The sequence below is a fragment of the Gopherus flavomarginatus genome, chromosome 23 (genome assembly GCF_025201925.1).
Source record: "Gopherus flavomarginatus isolate rGopFla2 chromosome 23, rGopFla2.mat.asm, whole genome shotgun sequence".
Lineage (NCBI taxonomy): Eukaryota > Metazoa > Chordata > Testudines > Testudinidae > Gopherus > Gopherus flavomarginatus.
Window position 1 is genome coordinate 13,673,211 of NC_066639.1, and position 18,251 is coordinate 13,691,461.

Genomic DNA, 18,251 nt, shown 5'->3' on the forward strand with positions numbered 1-18,251 from the left:
GAGAAAATGGGGCACAATGGGGGGAGGGGAACAGGGAACTTCTCAGGGTTTGGGGGAGGGGGGGTCACCCTGGGTGCTGCTCGTTGCTCTCTAGGGAGAAAGGGGGCAGGACGGGAGAGGAGGGGGGTCCCCACGGGGGGGCAGCGGTAAATCCGAGGGGATCTCAGCCCCCCCCTTTCTCTCCCCGCTCCTCGGGGGTCACCTGCTCTCCCCCCCCCGGCCATGTCCGGGCTGCACAGACATTTCCCCCCCGCCCCTTTCCCAGCCCCCGCCCGGCCCCACGGGGGGGTTACTGAAGGGCTCTCCCGCCGCGATCTGCGCATGCCCAGAGCCCCCACGGCACAAACCCTTCTCCGGCCCCGGGAGAGGCTCCAACGGCCCCGCGCGAGCCAGGCAGAGCCGCAGCTACCAACCCTCCTCCGCAGCCCGGCACCGCCTCCTTCGCCGACGTCACTTCCGCTGCGGGGAGATGCAGGAACTACATCTCCCAGCCTGCCCCGGGGCCGCTCCCGCCTTCTCCAGCGCAGGGAAGGGAGGGGTCAGCAGCTGAAATCGCGCATGCTCCGTGCGAGCCCCGCTGCTGCCGCGTCCGTGTGAGCCGGGCCGGGGCTGAGCCGCTGCTGCTCCCCGGGGGGGGGGGCGGTCTGTGCGGGGGGGCCCGGCCGGGGGGGTTCTCCAGCTGGGCCCCGCCCCCTGGGCAGCCCCGGGCTCTGCCCGCCCCATCCCGGCCCGGAGCCCCCGGGGAGAGAGAGACCGGGGGGGGGGCGCTGGGGGGGCGGGAAAGTGGCTCCGCCCCGGGGAGCCTGGGAGCCGCCTCGGCCCCAGTGGAGCCGCAGCAGGATCCGCCCGGCTGGGATGGGGGGAGACCGGGGCCCGGCCAGGGGGGGGCCCTGTGGGGGGAGGGGGTGTCGGGCAGGGAGGGGAGAAGCCGGAGTTGGGGGGGGGAAGGTCAGTGGGACACGGGGGGGGGTTGAACTGTCCCTGGGCAGCCAGGAAATTCCCGGGGGGGGGGAGTGGTGGATGGGGGAACGGGGGCGGGGGAGTTAATTGGATCCTGTCTCTGTTTGTGCCACTTGCCTCTCACCCCCGATACAAATTCATGTTTGGGGCTGTTTCCCATGTTCCTCAATCCCAGCAACTTCTCCTTTCTTGGAGGAAACCTGTTGCCCTGAATCATTCTCCTTCCTGCAGGCTGCAGGGGGTTAAATTTCCCGGTGTTGATCTTTCCCCTTTCCTTTGAGAACCATTTCTTCCCACCTTTATCTGTATTAAAATGTTTGCCGCTGAAAGAGACCAGCCACATCTTTAATACACATCAAAGCCAGAGGCCTCCCCCTGTTTGGGGATCAGTGGTTCCCAGCTGGTAACAGGAGAGTTGGCTGGACCCTTTTCTTTTCTTCAGCTGGCACGGGATGAGGAGGTCACTCTGAGTGCAGCGGGGTCCAGAAGTATCCCCAACCCCATGACAAAGGGTCTGTGTGAGGGGTTGATTCCCCCTATGCTAAGATGTAGCCACCTCTGGGGTGGATCCATGGAGACCATTATTTGCTAGTGACAGGGCATGGACATTTCTTACCTTTCTTGCCTTCCAGGCCTTCCATTGTCCTGTTAAAGAGGCATCCTCCAGGGCTCCCTCTGCCTGTGTGACTGGCCAGCAGGGGGTTGGGGTTAACTTTCTAACCACTTATGACACTCTGTGAGGTAACACTGTTGCAGGGGCGGGGAAGGTGTTTGTGTGTGGAGATTGCAGCTGAAGGGGCATTGTGGTAGGGGGAGGCCTCTGGGTGGCTGGACAGGGGGTACCTTAGTCGATTGGTGGGTTATGGAGGTTTGGGATTTCAGGGAGTGGTTGTGATGTGCCCATCCTTGAGGCTATGGGTCCTGGAGGTGGGTATTGCTGGGGACCTGGTGCCTGCAGAACAGTGGCGGTGGGTGTCTCTTGGGGAGGCGGGACAGGTGGTTAGAAGGAGCCTTGTTCTGTGCCAGGGGCTCTGTCTGGGCTTCCCCGGCTGGCTCCTGGGATCGTTGCAATGCCCGGTGCACAGAGGTGGGGGAGAGGATCCTTGGCACTAGATCAGGGAATATCAGGGAAGCAGAGTGAGGGGTCCCACTGTAAAGCATCAAGGGGTCCTGCTGGGTGGAGGAGGGGGTCCCAGACAAACGGCATGGCAGATCCTGCTGGTGGTGGGGGTCCTAGGCAGGCAGTGAGGAACTGAGTTCCCAGTAGGTGGGTCTCTGGCTGCTGGGGGCTTTTGGTGGGGGGAACCCTTTGGGATTCCCAACCTGACAGTCATGGTCTGGTGGGGATTCCCTGGCTGGTGGGGCTTTGAGGGGGATCTGTGGTCCCTGGCCGGGGACTCTGGGAGCTGCGTGCCAGGGAATATCTGGTGGGCCTCTGGCTGTGGGAACTTCTACTAACCATGATCCTTCTCTCTGATCAACTCATGCCAGAGTCCTGGCTCCAAGCACTGCCCGGCATTCCCCAGTCACGTGCCCTGTTGCTGTGATAACTTTCTGTCCACTTATCAAACACTGAGAGTGTGAAATCGGATTTTGCTTTTCTCCTCTTTTGAAAACTGCAAGAACTTTTGGTTCCGTTTAGAAAATTTGTGCCCCCAGTCCTTGTTCTCGATATGGGGGGTGAGGGAGGTGGGAAGGGGGTCAGCACTGCCACACGATGGTCTTTTCCACAGCATTCTGAACTCATTCTTTCTGAAATCTGGTGTCATTGAGACCATTGTTAATCCAGAGTCACTGTATGGAAAGACAAGGAGTGACTCCAGATGGACAGTGTGGCAAATGAGATCAGCAATTCTCCCTGTGAGGAGGGGCTGTCATTAGCTGCTCTCCCCAGAGAGCTAAAGGAGGGAAGCTGCTCAAACGCTCTGTCCCTCTCTGCTCAGGATATTGGGGTTCAGCTTCCTGGGTCAGACGCTGCAGCCTCCATTGTGATCTGGGAGACCAGGCTTAGCAGCTGCTGCTCCCCCAGTGGGGCTCTGTGCTGGGAAATGACCTTAATTAAAGCTTCTCTGCCCAGCCAAGGGGATTATTTTCTCCAGCTGGTCCTAGCCCCCTAGGGCAGCCCTGGACCTTATTAATACTAATTTCTGATCCAGACATTCCAAGTAACTGAAAGGAACGAAGGGAAAATGCTGGGGTCTGGCCTTAAAATGACTCCACACAAACAGATCCCTCTTGTTTCTCGTCCCATTAGCAATTGCAGGATAAAATCCAGCCATGGGGGAGCAAACTACCCAGGAGTGGGACTTTCCTACCAGATGGGTAGGGAGAGGGGATGGGAAAAAAAAATAGAAGGAGAAAGAGAGCTTGAAAGGGGCAATGGGAGAGAGATTTCCAGGTCTCTAATCTGCCCAGAAAGATGTATTACTGCATCCTGGATAGAGTCACTTTCCTGTAGAAAAGATGAGAATCAGACAGAGGAAAAGCCAGTTCCTGACTCCATATTCCCCCTGCTGGGGTGTGGCTGCCATGGGGTCAGTGTCTGAGGGGATCCCCCACAGTGACTCCTTTGGTTCTGCTCTTTTCTAGCCTTGTGTTCAGAGACTTTGTTATGGGATGGGTGGAGGGAGAAGGGAGGTTAAAATGTGTCTGTGGGCTTAGCCTGGCAGGAGGGGTCAGGTCTACATTGTATAAAGAGATCAAGCCTTTCTCACCATGGCAGACTCTATGGTGTCTGTCTGCAGGGAAAGGGCCTGGGGGAATCATGCTGTGAAATAAATTAAAGCCTGTTCTGAAACCTTCACAGCTGCCCTTCTCACCCTGCCAGACTGCGGAATAATGTCCATGTTTCGCTTCAATTCATCTCGCCCTCTCATTGGACAGGGAAGAGAGATGGCTGCAGAAGAGCCAGTTCAGGTAGGTATTATCAAGGGGTTGCTAGTGGGTTCCTCCAGGAGGGAGAGGGACAGCAAATACACCGGAGATGGGAAGGTTTGCACAGTCTGGTTTGCAGGAAATGCACAGGGTGGAGAAAGGGAGGAGGACAGGGGTGTGCGAAACCTGCTGGGAGTTAGTTAATAAGTGGCCTAGATTCTAGGAACAGACCCATGAGGTTCGGCGGTGGAAATGCTCTAGTTTGTGGAGCAAAAAATAACCCAGCTACATAGGGCTGGGAAAACTCACCAGACTCTCAGTACTGGAGCCCAACCTGACTAACCAGCAGCTGCTGTGAGATATGAAGAGGGCATCCACCAGTGAGGCTTAGGGGAGATTCCCCTCTCTTCACATCCAGCTCTTCAGAATGTGGAGCGTGTTGGGCTTCCTACCAGGGAGCTGTCCCTGGACCCTGCTAGGGGCTCCATCTCCTGAATCAGTTGATGGCTAGTAGGTGTGTGATGGCTCTACTGGGAGAGCGGAGGGGCTTTCTCTTCGTCCCCTCCCCCTGGTGTTTCTGGATGCTCTGAGCAGGGTGGGGGTGGGACTCTGACTGCAATCCACCCAGAGTTTCTGTTTGGCTCCTGTCCCCCATGTATAGGGGGGCTGTGAGTGGGGCAGCAGGTACTGAGTGTTGGACTCTCGCTCTTTCAGGGGCCAGTGACCTTCGAGGAGGTGGCTGTGTATTTCACCAGGGAAGAGGGGGCTCTGCTGAACCCCACTCAGAGAGCCCTCTACAGGGATGTCATGCAGGAGAACTATGAGAGTGTGACCTTGCTGGGTAAGGGTTCCTGTCCCCCCGGTTCTTGGAAGGGGAAAAGAAGAGATATGGTTCACGCCAGCCACACAATACCACCTCTACTCTGCCCTGTTTCAGCATCACCCCAATATGCCAGTGACACACAAGCTACCAGAGACCCTCCCCTGCTGCAGAACACTTTGGGAACAGAGCACAGGAGCCGTATCGCACAGCGTCAAATATCTCCTGTTTGCTCAAGTAAAACTGAGGGTTAGGTGCGGTATAATCAGCAGAAGCTTCCTACCCCTGACCTCTCAAACCCTGAGCCTTCTCCGCCCAGACCACAATTATACTTGGGATGTAATGAGCAGGCTGCTGGAGTCAGAGCTGCTGGTCCAGGGTTACTTATCACACAGACACTCCGTGCATCCTTGAATGCTGGCTGGGGGTATCCAGAGAAGGAAGCTCAGTGGCGGATTTAGCGTTAGTGGGACCATGTGCTCAGCTTCATTTTAGGGGTCCCTCCTTGGGACCCAGGCAAGAAAACGAACATTCTCTCTTATTTCACCCTCCCATTTTTCATTTTTTTCTTCCTCCTCCTCCTATAAGTAATAGGAAGTAAATGAAGATAAAGTGAGGTACCGTGATTGTTTTTGTTGTTTGAGTTTTCCACAGACCACTTGAAAATCTCTGAGCGTCTCAGTGCACCACCTAATGACCTTTCCAAATATTGTTTGTACTGTTAACTAACTGTTGTAAATCGCTTTGGATAAGTGCCCTTTATGAAAAAAAAATATTAAAAATGTTAGAGTGCAGGGTCTGGCCAGGAGTTAAGGTGTGGGAGGGGGCTCAGGGCTGGGGCAGGGGGTTGGGGTGTGGAGCGCTTACCTGGAGCAACTCCTGTTTCATGCGAACAATGCACGTGGGGATGTGGGAGGGCAGAAGTCAGGGTGGGCATGAGGCTATGTGGAAGGGGTACAGGAGTCAGGGCTGGGGTTGTGTGGGGGGGCAGGGGTTATGGGTGGTTGCAGTAATCAGGGAAGGCAGGGAACTGGGATGTGTTTGTGAGGGGTGAAGGAGTAAGGGCTGGGAGTGTGAGGGGGTGCAGGAGTCAGTGAGGGCAGGGTGTTCAGGGTGCAGGAGCAGGCTGGAGATTGGGGTGCAGGGTCTGGCCAGGTTTTAGGGTGCAGGAGGGGACAGGGTTGGGGTAGGAGGTTGGGGTGTGGAGTGCTTACCTGGGGCAGCTCCCATTTGGTGCGAGGGATGCAGATGGCAATGTGGGGGCGTGTGTGCAGGAGCTCCCATATTGTGCTCAGGGTGGGGGTGAGGATGTGGGGGGGGTGCAGGAGTCAGAGCATGGGGTGTGAGGGCTGGGTATGTGGGAGGGGGTGCAGGAGTCAGGTCTGGGGGCTGGAGGTGTGGGCTGGGGTCCTGGGGGTGCTCCCAACCCCCTACCCTGGTTGTCTCACAGCAGGAGCTGGGGGTAGGGGGGGATGTGGTAGGGGAGTGCTTTGTAAAGCAGTGAGCAAGCGACCAGGGAGCTTTTCAAACAGGGCTGCTAACGGGGAGTTTCGTGAGGGAGTTTGGAAGGGGAGTGGGAAGGGGGCGAGGTACTCTTGCCATCCTTTAAAATATTTAAGCTATAATACAAACTTCTTGGTTGAAACAAAACCCCTGTTGTTAACCTAGGTAGCAGTAGGAGAGAATGCAGGCAGAAGTCTAGCAGCAGAGTGGGGGCTATCCTGTTTATTGCACTCAATGTAGCATGTATGATTACCTGCCCTGTGGGTGGGTGGCTTACATGTGCATTCGGTGCAAGGAGCTCCTGGCCCTCAGAGATCGCATGGAGGCTTTGGAGGCCAGGGTGGTAGAACTGGAGACACTAAGGGAGGCAGGGAGGTGTGTTGATGAGGCTTTCCGAGACACTGTAGATTTCTCCCACCTCCGGTCAGACAACCACTGTGCTGTTGAGGAGGATGAAATGCCCAGGGAAGGAGAGCAGTCAATGGGAGCAGAGGGAAACCTTCCCATAATTGAGACCCTCCTTCCAGATGGTGTTGGGGTAACCTCTTGCACTGAGGTTACCTCTCCGGGGAGGGAATTCCAGTCATTAAGAAAAGGCAGCTGTTAGTAATGGGAGATTTGATCATTAGAAACAAGGATAGTTGGGTTTGTGATGACCGGGAGAACCATATGGTGACTTGCCTGCCTGGTGCAAAGATTGTTGATTTCTCGAGACAGCTAGATAGATTTATGTGTAGTGCTGGGAGGAGCCAGTGGTCATGGTACATGTAGGCACCAATGACATAAGGAACAGTAGGTGAGACGTCCTGGAGGTCAAATTTAGTCTGCTAGGAGAGAGACTGAAATCCGAGACCTCTATGGTGGCATTCTCAGAAATGCTTCCAGTTCTACTCACGGGGCCAGGTATGGAGGCAGAGCTTCAGAGTCTCAATGCGTGGATGAGATAATGGTGTAGAGAGGAGGTGTTTAGATTTATTAGGAACTGGGGAAACTTTGGGGATGGGGGAGCCTATACAGGAAGGATGGGCTCCACCTAAACCAAAGTGGAACCAGACTGCTGGCACTTAACATTAAAAAGGTTGCAGAGTAGTTTTTAAACTAAGATATGGGAAAGCCAATGGGTGCAGAGGAGCTTGTGGATCGAACAGAGACTTGTCTTAGAGGAGAGTCTAGTGATAGAGATTTTCTAGTTTTAGTCAGGAAGAGAGGCTGGAAGAGGATAAAGTAGGGGCCAGATCAGACGAGAAGCATTTACACACAAAAGAATCAGACACATCAGAAAAGGGCAGACAAATAAACAGTGACAAGTTTTTAAAGTGCTTGTACACAAATGCTAGAAGTCTAAATAATAAGATGGGTGAATTAGAGTGCCTCATGTTAAAGAAGGATATTCACATAATAGGCATCACAGAAACCTGATGGACTGAGGACAATCAATGGGACACAATCGTTCCAGGGTACAAAATATATCTGAAGAACAGAGCAGGTCATACTCGGGGGGTGGGGAGGGGAGTGGCACTGTATGTTAAAGAAAATGTACTCAAATGAAGTAAAAATCTTAAATGAAACCGCATGTTCCATAGAATCTCTATGGATAGTAATTCCATGCTCTAATAAGAATATAACAATAGGGATCTGTTATCAAGCACCTACCAAAGACAGTGATAGTGAGGATGAAATGCGAAGGGAGCTTAGAGAGGCTATCAAAATAAAGAACTCCATAATAGTGGGAGATTTCAGTTATCCCCAGATTGACTAGGTACATGTCACCTCAGGACAAAATGCAGAGACAAAATTTCTGAATACTTTAAATGACTGTTTCTTGGAGCAGCTGGTACAAGAACCTGCAAGGGGAGAAGCAACTCTCAATTTAGTCCTAAGTGGAAGGAAGGATCTAGTCCAAGAGCTAACTATAACAGGACCGCTTGGAAATAGTGATCATAATATAATAACATTTAACATTCCTGTGGTGAGAAGAACAGCTCAACAGCTCAACACTGTGGCATTTAATTTCGGAAAGGGGAACTATGCAAAAACGAGGGGGTTAGTTAAACAGAAATTAAAAGGTACAATGACTAGAGTGAATTCCCTGTAAGCTGCATGGACACTTTTCAAAGACACAATATTAGAGGCCCAACTTAAATGTATACCGCAAATTAAAAAACACAGGTTAAGAAATAAAAAAGAGTCACTGTGGCTTGTCAACCATGTAAAAGAAGCAGTGAGAGATAAGGCATCTTTTAAAAAGTGGAAGTCAAATCATGGTGAGGTATATAGAAGGGAGCATAAGCACTGCCAAATTAAGTGTAAAAATGTAATAAGAAAAGCCAAAGAGGAGTGTGAAGAACAGCTAGCCAAAAACTCAGTTGGTAATAACAAAATGTTTAAGTACATCAAAAGCAGGAAGCCTGCTAAACAACCAGTGGGGCCCCTGGACGATTGAGATACAAAAGGAGCCGTTAAAGACAATAAAGTCATTGCAGAGAAACTAAATGCATTCTTTGCTTCAGTCTTCACGGCTGAGGATGTTATGGACATTCCCAAACCTTTTGTGGGTGACAAATTTGAGGAATTGCCACAGATTGAAGTGTCACTAGAGGAGGTTTTGGAACTAATTGATAAACTTAACTGAAACAAGTCACCGGAACAAGATGGTATTTACCCAAGAGTTCTGAAGGAACTCAAATGTGAAATTGGGGAACTATTAGCTATGGTTTGTAACCTGTCCTTTAAATTGGCTTCTGTACCCAATGACTGGAAGATTGCTAATGTAGCACCAATATTTAAAAAGGGCTCTAGAGGTGATCCTGGCAATTACGGACCATTAAGTCTAGTGTTTGTACCAGGCAAATTAGTTGAAACGATAGTAGAGAATAAAATTGTCAGGAACATAGAAGAACAAAAATTATTGGGCAAAGGAAAGAAAAAGAAAAAAGAAAAGAAAATAATAGGAGATATACCAATCTCCTTGAACTGGAAGGGACCTTGAAAAGTCATTGAGTCCAGCCCCCTGCCTTCACTAGCAGGACCAATTTTTGCCCAAGATCCCTAAGTGGCCCCCTCAAGGATTGAGCTCACAAGCCTGGGTTTAGCAGGCCAATGCTCAAACCACAGAGCTGTCCCTCCCCCGAAAGTCAACATGGTTTCTGTAAAGGGAAATAATGTCTTACTAATCTATTAGAGTTCTTTGAAGGGGTCAACAAACGTGGACAAGGGGGATCCAGTGGACATAGTGTACTTAAATTTCCAGAAAGCCTTTGACAAGGTCTCTCACCAAATGCTCTTACATAAATTAATTTATCATGGGATAAGATGGAAGATCTTTTCATGGATTGAGAACTGGTTAAAAGACAGGGAACAGAGGGTAGGAATAAATGGTAAACTTTCAGAATGGAGAGGAGTAACTAGTGGTGTCCCACAAGGGTCAGTCCTTGGACCAATCTTATTCAACGTATTCATAAATGATCTGGAGAAAGGGGTAAACAGTGAGGTGGCAAACTTTGCGGATGATTCTAAACTGCTCAAGATAGTTAAGACCAAAGCAGACTGTGAAGAACTTCAAAAAAATCTCGTAAAACTAAGTGAATGGGCAACAAAATGGCAAGTGAAATTGAATGTATATAAATGTCAAGTAATGAACATTGGAAAAAATAACCCCAACTACACATGCAATATGATGGGGGCAAAATTAGGCTAATCAGGAAAAAGATCTTTTTGTCATTGTGGATAGTTCTCTGAAGACATCCAGCAGTGTGCAGCGGAAGTGAAAAAAGCAAACAGGATGTTAGGAATTATTTAAAAAGGGATAGACAGTAATACAGAGAATATCTTATTGCCCTTATAGAAATCAATGGAAATAACTAATTTAGACCCCATCATTTTATATGTGTGCTTGGGATTATGTTTTCCAATGGGCTGCACTATGTGCTATCCTGACATCTAGCACTGCTGAGATCCTGCATTCAGTAATATCCCTGCCCTTCCTGTTCCCTTTCTCCACTGAGCCCCACCAGCCCATGATTACTGTTCCCAGCTTCCCCAGGACTCTCTCTTTGTCTCTGGACCTCTCTGTCAGCAAGAAGCAGAGCCAGGGAGACTTGCCTTCTGTCTGGAGACTTTGATTTCTGGGACATGGATTTACTTTCAGTGTATTTTAGGAGACTCTTTGAAATTGAGTGTCTGTGATATTAAGCACAGTACAACCTGGACTGTTGAAGAGCTCTGTCCCCTCCATTCCCAAGCTGGGGTGCCTTTTACACTGCTCTACTGTGAGAGCAGCCACTCCTGGGCAGTTCACACACAGTCTCCAGCATGTAACTCGCTCCCAGCTACACAGTATTGAGTGCTGCTAGTCAGTGACTCACAAATTACAGTACCTCACAGGGGAACCCCAGAAAATTCTCTGCTCCCAGACTTCCCCCAGAAATGTGCATCTTGCCCTGTCCAGCACACTACTGAACAATGGGAGCTCATATGAAATCTGTTGTTTCATCAGTGGAAAATGACATGCACCAGCCTTGTTATTCCAATTGGAGTTTCCAACACACTTCAAACCAAACACACTGGTTAGATAAAATAAGGAAACAAAATTATTAACTACTGAAAAAAAAGATTTTCAGTGACTACAAGTAATGAGGCATAAAAGTCAGAATTGTTTACAAAAGAAATGCAAGATAAAACACAAACTAATGTTTAACTTAACAAGCTAAAACGGGTTTAAAACAAATGTTTCTCTCACCATCTGCTGAGAGAGGCTGGTTTTCCTTTCAGCCAGGACTCCCCCTAACCTGCCCCTGCAGCCCACATTCAGTTCTTCAGGAGTTGTCATGAGCAGAGGGAAAGGGAAGAGAGAGAGTCTCATGCATTTTCCTTACCTCTTTTTATAATTCAGTCCTTTGTACTAGAAACCACTACAGTTCTCAGCTGAGTCATGGTGACAGGGTGTCATAGATACGAGTTCAAGTGATCCCTGTGATGGAATGTAAATGTCTTCTTCACACCTTCCCCCTCCTGGAGAATGGCTATTTGACCAGCTGTTTGCCTTGCTGTCTCTGAGGAACTTAGGGTTAGGGTTGCAACTTTTTCAGTAACATCATACCGTAAAATCTCATAACTTTACATACAATGTTGCTACACATTTTAACAGGAGGCTATTCAGTAGATTATGTCTTTTCAAATGGTACCTCACAAGCCATACAGTGATAAATGAAGGAGAGGGGAGGGATCTCCCTTTTATAAACACCCAGCCAGCCAGTTGGCTGTAAAATCCCTGTTGGTGCGAGTTCTCTGCTTGCTTTACCTCTAAAGGGTTAACAAACCCATAGGTAAAAGAAAAGTATTGGGCATCTGACCAAAAGAGCCAATGGAAAGGCTAGAACTTTCTTAAATGGGAAAGTAACTTTCCCTTTGTCTGTTGTTCTCTGGAGAAGACGGCACAGAGTAGCAATGCTGTGTAAGGCTTGAAGCAGGAATGAAAATTCATCTTTCATACTTAGAAGAAATAATTTGGCTAGGGAATGTTTAGACAGACACAATCAGGTTTAATTTTTATTTTGGCTTTTGGATCTCCTCTGTGCTATCCCAGATGCTTTTGTTTGCTTGTAAGCTTTAAGCTGAACCCTCCAAGAAAGGTATTTTGGGTGCTTTCAAAAATTTTCTTTTAAGATCTAGCAAAAGCCTACGTTCCAGATGTATTGTTTTCCTTTTCAATTTTAATAAAATTTACCTCTTTTAAGAACAGGATTGGATTTTTGGTGTCCTGAGAGGTTTGTGCATGTTGTTTGATTATCTAGTAGCCACAGCTAATTTCCTTTGTTTTCTTTCTCAGCTCTTTCCCAGAGGGGAGATGAAAGGGCTTGAGGGTGTCCCAGAGGGAAGAATTCTCAAGTGTTCCTTCCTGGGTCCAAGGGTTTGGGGTTTTTTTGCATTTGAGTGGTGGCAGCATTTACCAAGCCAAGGTCAGAGAAAAGCTGTAACTTTGGGGTTTTAATACAAGCCTAGAGTGGGACAAATTAATTTTTAGAATCCTGGCGGGCCCCCCCTTTCTGCACTCGGAGTGGCAGAGTGGGGATTCAGACCTGACACATACTATGAACAAAATTGATCATAATTTTCTAGAAGAGTGAACATAGGGGAACGGACTTGCACAGTGTCTGTGTGTTCCCAACATATATGTGGGTATTTCAGTCCCTCACAAGCAAGGTGTTCGGCATCTTCAAACACCTGGGGAACCAGTCCTGGGAATTGACTGGTTTATTAAGTGACACTGTATGGAATTGAGAGACACTTTATATTATTATTATTTTATTATAAATACCAATATGATGAAATTGCAATAAATCGTGCTAGATATGCCATGTCAATGAAAATGTTATGATTTTCCAAGTATGATGATCCTGTTTCTATCTTTGTATTGTGAGTTACAGATATGTAGGGTATATCTGTATTCCAGACTTGTTTAGTGTTTCTGAGTGACACCCCCAGACATATTGGCATCAGCACTGCCCAGCCTGTTCGATGGCCCATCCAGGGTCATCAGCCATGCAATAAACCCATTGAAAGGATTAAGGGGATACACCTATTGAGTCAGCAAGACATGCCGGGGTTTGCCTATGTACTGAGACCTCCAAGGCTTTTCCATGCCATGTGCTGTGAAGCTTGTGTTTGGGACACAGGAAGTGGAAGCCACTTGGCAAAAGGAATGTAAAGGGCAGCTGCATCATCTCCATTTTGTCTTCAATCCCTCTTCCTACCTCTGGAGCAACTTCTCTACAAACTGAAGGCTTGAACAAAGAACTGAATAATGTGGATGTGTACCAGAGAGCCTTTCAAGCCAGAAACTCACCAATACTGCTAAGAACCAGATACATTCAGAAATAGATATATCTGATTGCTTTCCCATTTAACAACTCCCTTTTTCTTTCTTTCTTTTATAATAAACCTTTAGTTTAGATGCTTTCTTGCTTATAAACCTTTAGTTTAGGTGCTAAGGATTGGCTGGCATCGTAGTATTTTGGGTGAGGGCCAAACCTATACTACTGACCTAGTAATGTGGCTGACTCTGGGGTCAGAAGAACACTGTTTATGTGAGCAGAGTTTTTAAATAACCTCTCACTGTCCTGGACCTACGTGCTGATTGGGAGTCAGAGAACTAGAATGCAATAAAGGAGGCTGTGTGATTTCTTTTTTCAGTTTCTCAATAACCAGCATGGGGGATCAAAAGCACATTTGGTGACTGGTCGGTGAGTTTAACTTCCATGTTATCCACCAGGTTTGGGAGCATCTGCTCTCCCTTTTTTAGTCTGCCTCGATTTTGGCCTTTTAAGTGAGGACTGCCCCAGGCACACTGGGTCACACTAAGCACTGAAGTTAAATTAATAGAGTGTTTTTATGACACAGTCATATGAAATCAACTGAACTCCTTTGTTTTCTTTCATCTGAGCAGGATTTCCAGTTTCCAAACCTCATATAATTTCCCAGCTGGAACAAGGAGAAGAGCCATGGGTCCCAGACCTCCAGGGTTCAGAGGAAAAACGGATCCCAAGAGCTCCCCGCACAGGTGAGGAAACATTAAACCAACTCAGAATCTGTAAGTGCCTGAAAGAAACATCTGGGATGCCCTACAGAGCCCTTGGGAGGTCTCTCAGTTCATTATTGTCCCTAGCAGGGGTCGTATCCTCAGGGTAAACATAGCTCATGGCTTCCTGTAGATGCTAGCAGACACCAGGCCGTGGCTTCCTTCCTTCCCCCTGCGAATTTGGATGGGATGTGAAGGCCCAATTGATCCCCTCCTCTCTCCTATTTAGAGGAAGAGTTTGGAGGAGTTCAGTTCTTGTTTTTATTTGACCTCTCTCCAGCACTTGTATTGGTTTGGCCTTCCCCTTTCCATCCCTGTCTGAAGTTTCTGTCTCTATCGCAGCAGGTGATGCAATGGTAGGTGAGAAAGAGGAGCAGAATTCTCAGCAGGAAAATATAGAGCAAGTGGATAAACACAGAGCATTATCGCAAAGATCGAAAAGGAGTGTGTCGAGGAGTCATGAGCAGGGAAACTCCTGGGAGATTCAGCACAGACCAGAAAGAGAGCAGGGAAACCAGCCAGGAGAGAGAGTAGGTAAATTTATTTTCTGTCGGGGAACTCAGAAGAGCCTCAAGGAAACCATGTCACAGCAGGAAATCCTCATGGGAAAGAGGAAAAATACATGCTGTGAGTGTGGGAAAAGCTTCTCTAGCAGCTCAGCCCTTTCTCAACATCAGAGAATCCACACAGGGGAGAGGCCCTATGAATGCCGTGAGTGTGGGAAAACCTTCACTCACAGATCAGCCCTTTCTAGACATCAGAGAATTCACACGAGGGACAGGCCTTATGAATGCCGTGAGTGTGGGAAAACCTTCTCTCGCAGTTCAGCCCTTTCTGTACATCAGAGAATCCACACGCGGGAGAGACCCTACAAATGCAGTGAGTGTGGGAAAAGCTTCATTAGCAGCTCACACTTTTCTAAACATCAGAGTATCCACACAGATGAGAGGCCCTATGAATGCAGTGTTTGTGGGAAAACCTTCAATCACAGTTCACAGCTTATTAGGCATCAAACAATCCACAGAGGAGAGAGGCCCTATGAATGCAGTGAGTGTGGGAAAAACTTCACTAGCAGCTCAAACCTTTCTCAACATCGGAGAATCCACATAGGGGAGAGGCCCTATGAATGCCGTGAGTGTGGAAAAACCTTCACTCACAGATCATACCTTTCTAAACATCAGAGAATCCATACAGGGGAGAGGCCCTATGAATGCCGTGAGTGTGGGAAAACCTTCACTCACAGATCATACCTTTCTAAACATCACAGAATCCACACAAGGCAGAGGCCCTATGAATGCCATGAGTGTGGGGAAACCTTCATTTACAGATCAGGCCTTTCTAGACATCAGAGAATCCACACAGGGAAGAGGCCCTACAAATGCCGTGAGTGCGGGAAAAGCTTTATTACCAGCTCGGCCCTTTCTCAACATCAGAGAATCCACACAGGGAAGAGATCCTATGAATGCCGTGAGTGTGGGAAAACCTTCCTTTACAGATCAGGCCTTTCTAAACATCAGAGAATCCACACAGGGAAGAGGCCCTATGAATGCCGTGAGTGTGGGAAAAGCTTCATTGAAAGATCAGCCCTTTCTCAACATCAGAGAATCCACGCAGGGGAGAGGCCCTTTGAATGCAGTGAGTGTGGGAAAAGCTTCACTCAAAGCTCTCACCTTACCGGGCATCAGAGAATCCACACAGGAGAGAGGCCCTATGTATGCTGTGAGTGTGGGAAAACCTTCAGTTGCAGCTCAAACCTTCTTGCCCATCTCAAAATCCACACAGGGGAAAGGCTCTATAAATGCAGTGATTGTGGGAAAACCTTCATTCACCGCCAGCAGCTTATTATCCATCAGAGAATCCACACAGGTATGAGACCCAATGGAAGCGGTGAGTGTGGGAAAACCTTGTTCTGCCACTGAGCCCATGTGAGCCATCAGAGAATCTGCAAGGGGGATCAACACCATAAAAACCTCTAGGGCTATCGATACTTTAATGCTTTTCCTGATTCCCACAGAGTAACTTTTAAAAACTGTTTGAACTGCTTGAAGCACCAATATCCCTCAGCTTGTCCAGAAGAGTGGCCCATTTTTGCAGTTTGACCTCTTTGAGGTGGACCCATTTGTCCTTTCTATCAACTCCATTCTCCCATGAGTAATTCGAGTGTGCCCTTCCCATAAGAAACAAGGGAGCATCACATTTATACCATTCCTCCTATTCCAAAGTTATTGTTAGAGTCCCCAGTGATGCAGATTGTATCATTGCCAGTTGTTCTCACGGTGCTGTGGGTTGTGCTGAAGAGCAGGTATCATGGGAACTTTTCAAATTATATTTAATGGAAGAGCAGCAAGGACAGGAAAAAGTGTCTTTTCAGCCTCTGTGATACTGGAAGGAGATGTAAAAAGCAGTAGAGTCCTGTGGCACCTTATAGACTAAAAGATGTTTTGGAGCATAAGCAATATACAAAAACCTGTAGGAGAACACTTCAATCTCCCTGGACACGCAATGACAGGTTTAAAAATAGCCATCCTGCAACAAAAAAACTTCAGACCCACACTTCAAAGAGAAACTGCTGAGCTTGCAAATTTGATACCATCAGCTGAGGATTAAACGAAGACTATGAGTGAATAGCCAACTACAAAGGCAGTTTCTCCTCCCTTGGTGTTCACACCTGCACTGCTATAAGAGAGCCTCATCCTCCCTGATTGAACTAACCTTGTTATCTCTAGCCTGATTCCTGCTTGCATATTTATTCTTTCCTCTGGAAATTTCCACTACATGCATCTGATGAAGTGGGGATTCACCCACAAAAGCTTATGCACCAATACGTCTGTTAGTCTACAAGGTGCCAGAGGACTCTTTGTCACGTTTTACAGATCCAGACTAACACGGTTACCCCTCTGATACCTGGAAGGAGATGGGGTGACTCAGAGATTCCCTCCTTCCCCATCACTGCAGAACTGTTACCTTTTGTCTGAGCCAGTCAAAGTTTATCGTCATCACATTCTACCCCTCCACTTCTCAAAGTGTCATGTGATGAAGTGTTCTCAGTTGTCCGTGCTTGGAGATGATGCTTTGACTTCTTTAACCCTATACCAGAGTCGCTATGACTGGAGATGAAAGTATCAAAGGGCTGGAAGGGGAATTCAAATGGATCCTAAATACAGTGTGATCATTTAGAGTTTAAATCCCAGGTTCCATCTATTGATAAAGCCAGTTCTGCAAGGTGGCTGTTTTTTCCCCCATTATGGGGATGCTAGGATACTAAACATGTTGTAAATAACATAACTGACTATTGAGACAGTGCTGAGTGAAGCAGGTTTAGATGGATCAGAGGAGAATGTGGTGGGGGAATCTCTTGTCCTGATTCTAAATAATTAGATGTAACCTGCTCTGGAATTTCAATTTACACTTCATTGTCATGTATTCTATCTCTCTCTGATCTGGGTTTCTATCTTTCTTGATGGCTCTGTGGTCACACAATTAGATATTAGTTCAGCTCAGATTTATTGGAGAATTGAAGACAAATGAGCATTTGCTAAAGTCGTCATTTCTCACTTCAGCTTTGTTTTTCCCCATCCTTCCATGATGACATGGAGAAAGTTCAAGTGCAGTTCTGTCAACAGGAGAGAACTCTCCAGTTTACTGGCCATGCTAACAGAGACACAGCAGTGATTTAAAATCTCCACTTGGAAATGGGGAACAACAGCAGACCCCCCAGTAACTGAGGGAAGTGCATATGAGCACAGTGTAGTTGTTTAAATCAATATTTTCTCAGATGACTATGTTGGCAGGAGAAGCTCTCCTGCTGATGTAGCGCTAGCTACACAGGGGATTAGAGCTGTGTAACTGCATTGCTCAGCTGTCTCGATTTTTCACATCCCTGAGCAATAATTATACCAATAAATGTCTGTAGTGTAGACCAGACAGTTTTCTCTTGTGTTTTATGCATTTACATCACGTCTCCCCTACCTCCTACTACTTTGAAAGATTTAAAGTGTGACGAGAGGTATTGTTCGTCATGATGCAAACATTCCCACATAGGAGACACCTTCCACCAACACGCATGGCAGAAGAACCAGAGATATATGAACTCTCAGAAGTGTTGGGACAAATCACAACTTGAGCCAAGGTTCAGTTGTTGTCCTATATGGTAGTTTTGTTTTAATTCCCATTGCCAAGAATTTGTGATTTTTGAATATGTTATTGTTACCAATGAAAATGAAATTATAGATGGTTATTGGTTAAAGAGTAAGAGACTAATTGTTTGATAATCTGAATTATTTTGGAAAACTGAAAGTTGTCTTGTTTTTTTCTTTTTTTAAGTTGTACAGGAAATAATGGCTAATCTTCAAAAGTTACTTTGATTTAATTTACCCCCTGTAGTGTAGGGAGTTCTGGTAGAAAACCTCACTCCAAAGGTTGAGGTGGGAGAATAGGTGTTAGAATGTATAAGAGAATATTGGGCCTGTATAGATTTTATTTTTTTTATTTCAAATAGAACATATTTTGCTTAGCTTC

The 18,251-nt window shown here is 47.5% G+C and overlaps 3 protein-coding genes across 3 annotated transcripts in view; 2 read left to right on the plus strand and 1 right to left on the minus strand.

The window, feature by feature from the left end:
• LOC127039329 (zinc finger protein 665-like) overlaps positions 1-441 on the minus strand; it is a 370,491-nt gene extending 370,050 nt beyond the window's left edge. Inside the window, exon 1 of the mRNA XM_050932737.1 lies at positions 348-441. The gene's annotated coding sequence lies outside the window, so the exon portion shown is untranslated. The remainder of the gene's footprint in view (positions 1-347) is intronic.
• LOC127039327 (zinc finger protein 420-like) overlaps positions 1-18,251 on the plus strand; it is a 645,607-nt gene that overhangs the window by 482,900 nt on the left and 144,456 nt on the right. The window contains exons 13-14 of the mRNA XM_050932726.1: positions 13,602-13,715; positions 14,076-16,035. Of these exons, the coding sequence (XP_050788683.1) occupies positions 13,602-13,715; positions 14,076-15,652 (1,691 nt within the window). The 3' untranslated portion in view covers positions 15,653-16,035. The remainder of the gene's footprint in view (positions 1-13,601; positions 13,716-14,075; positions 16,036-18,251) is intronic.
• LOC127039362 (gastrula zinc finger protein XlCGF57.1-like) overlaps positions 1-18,251 on the plus strand; it is a 261,180-nt gene that overhangs the window by 194,255 nt on the left and 48,674 nt on the right. The gene's annotated exons all lie outside the window — the stretch shown is intronic.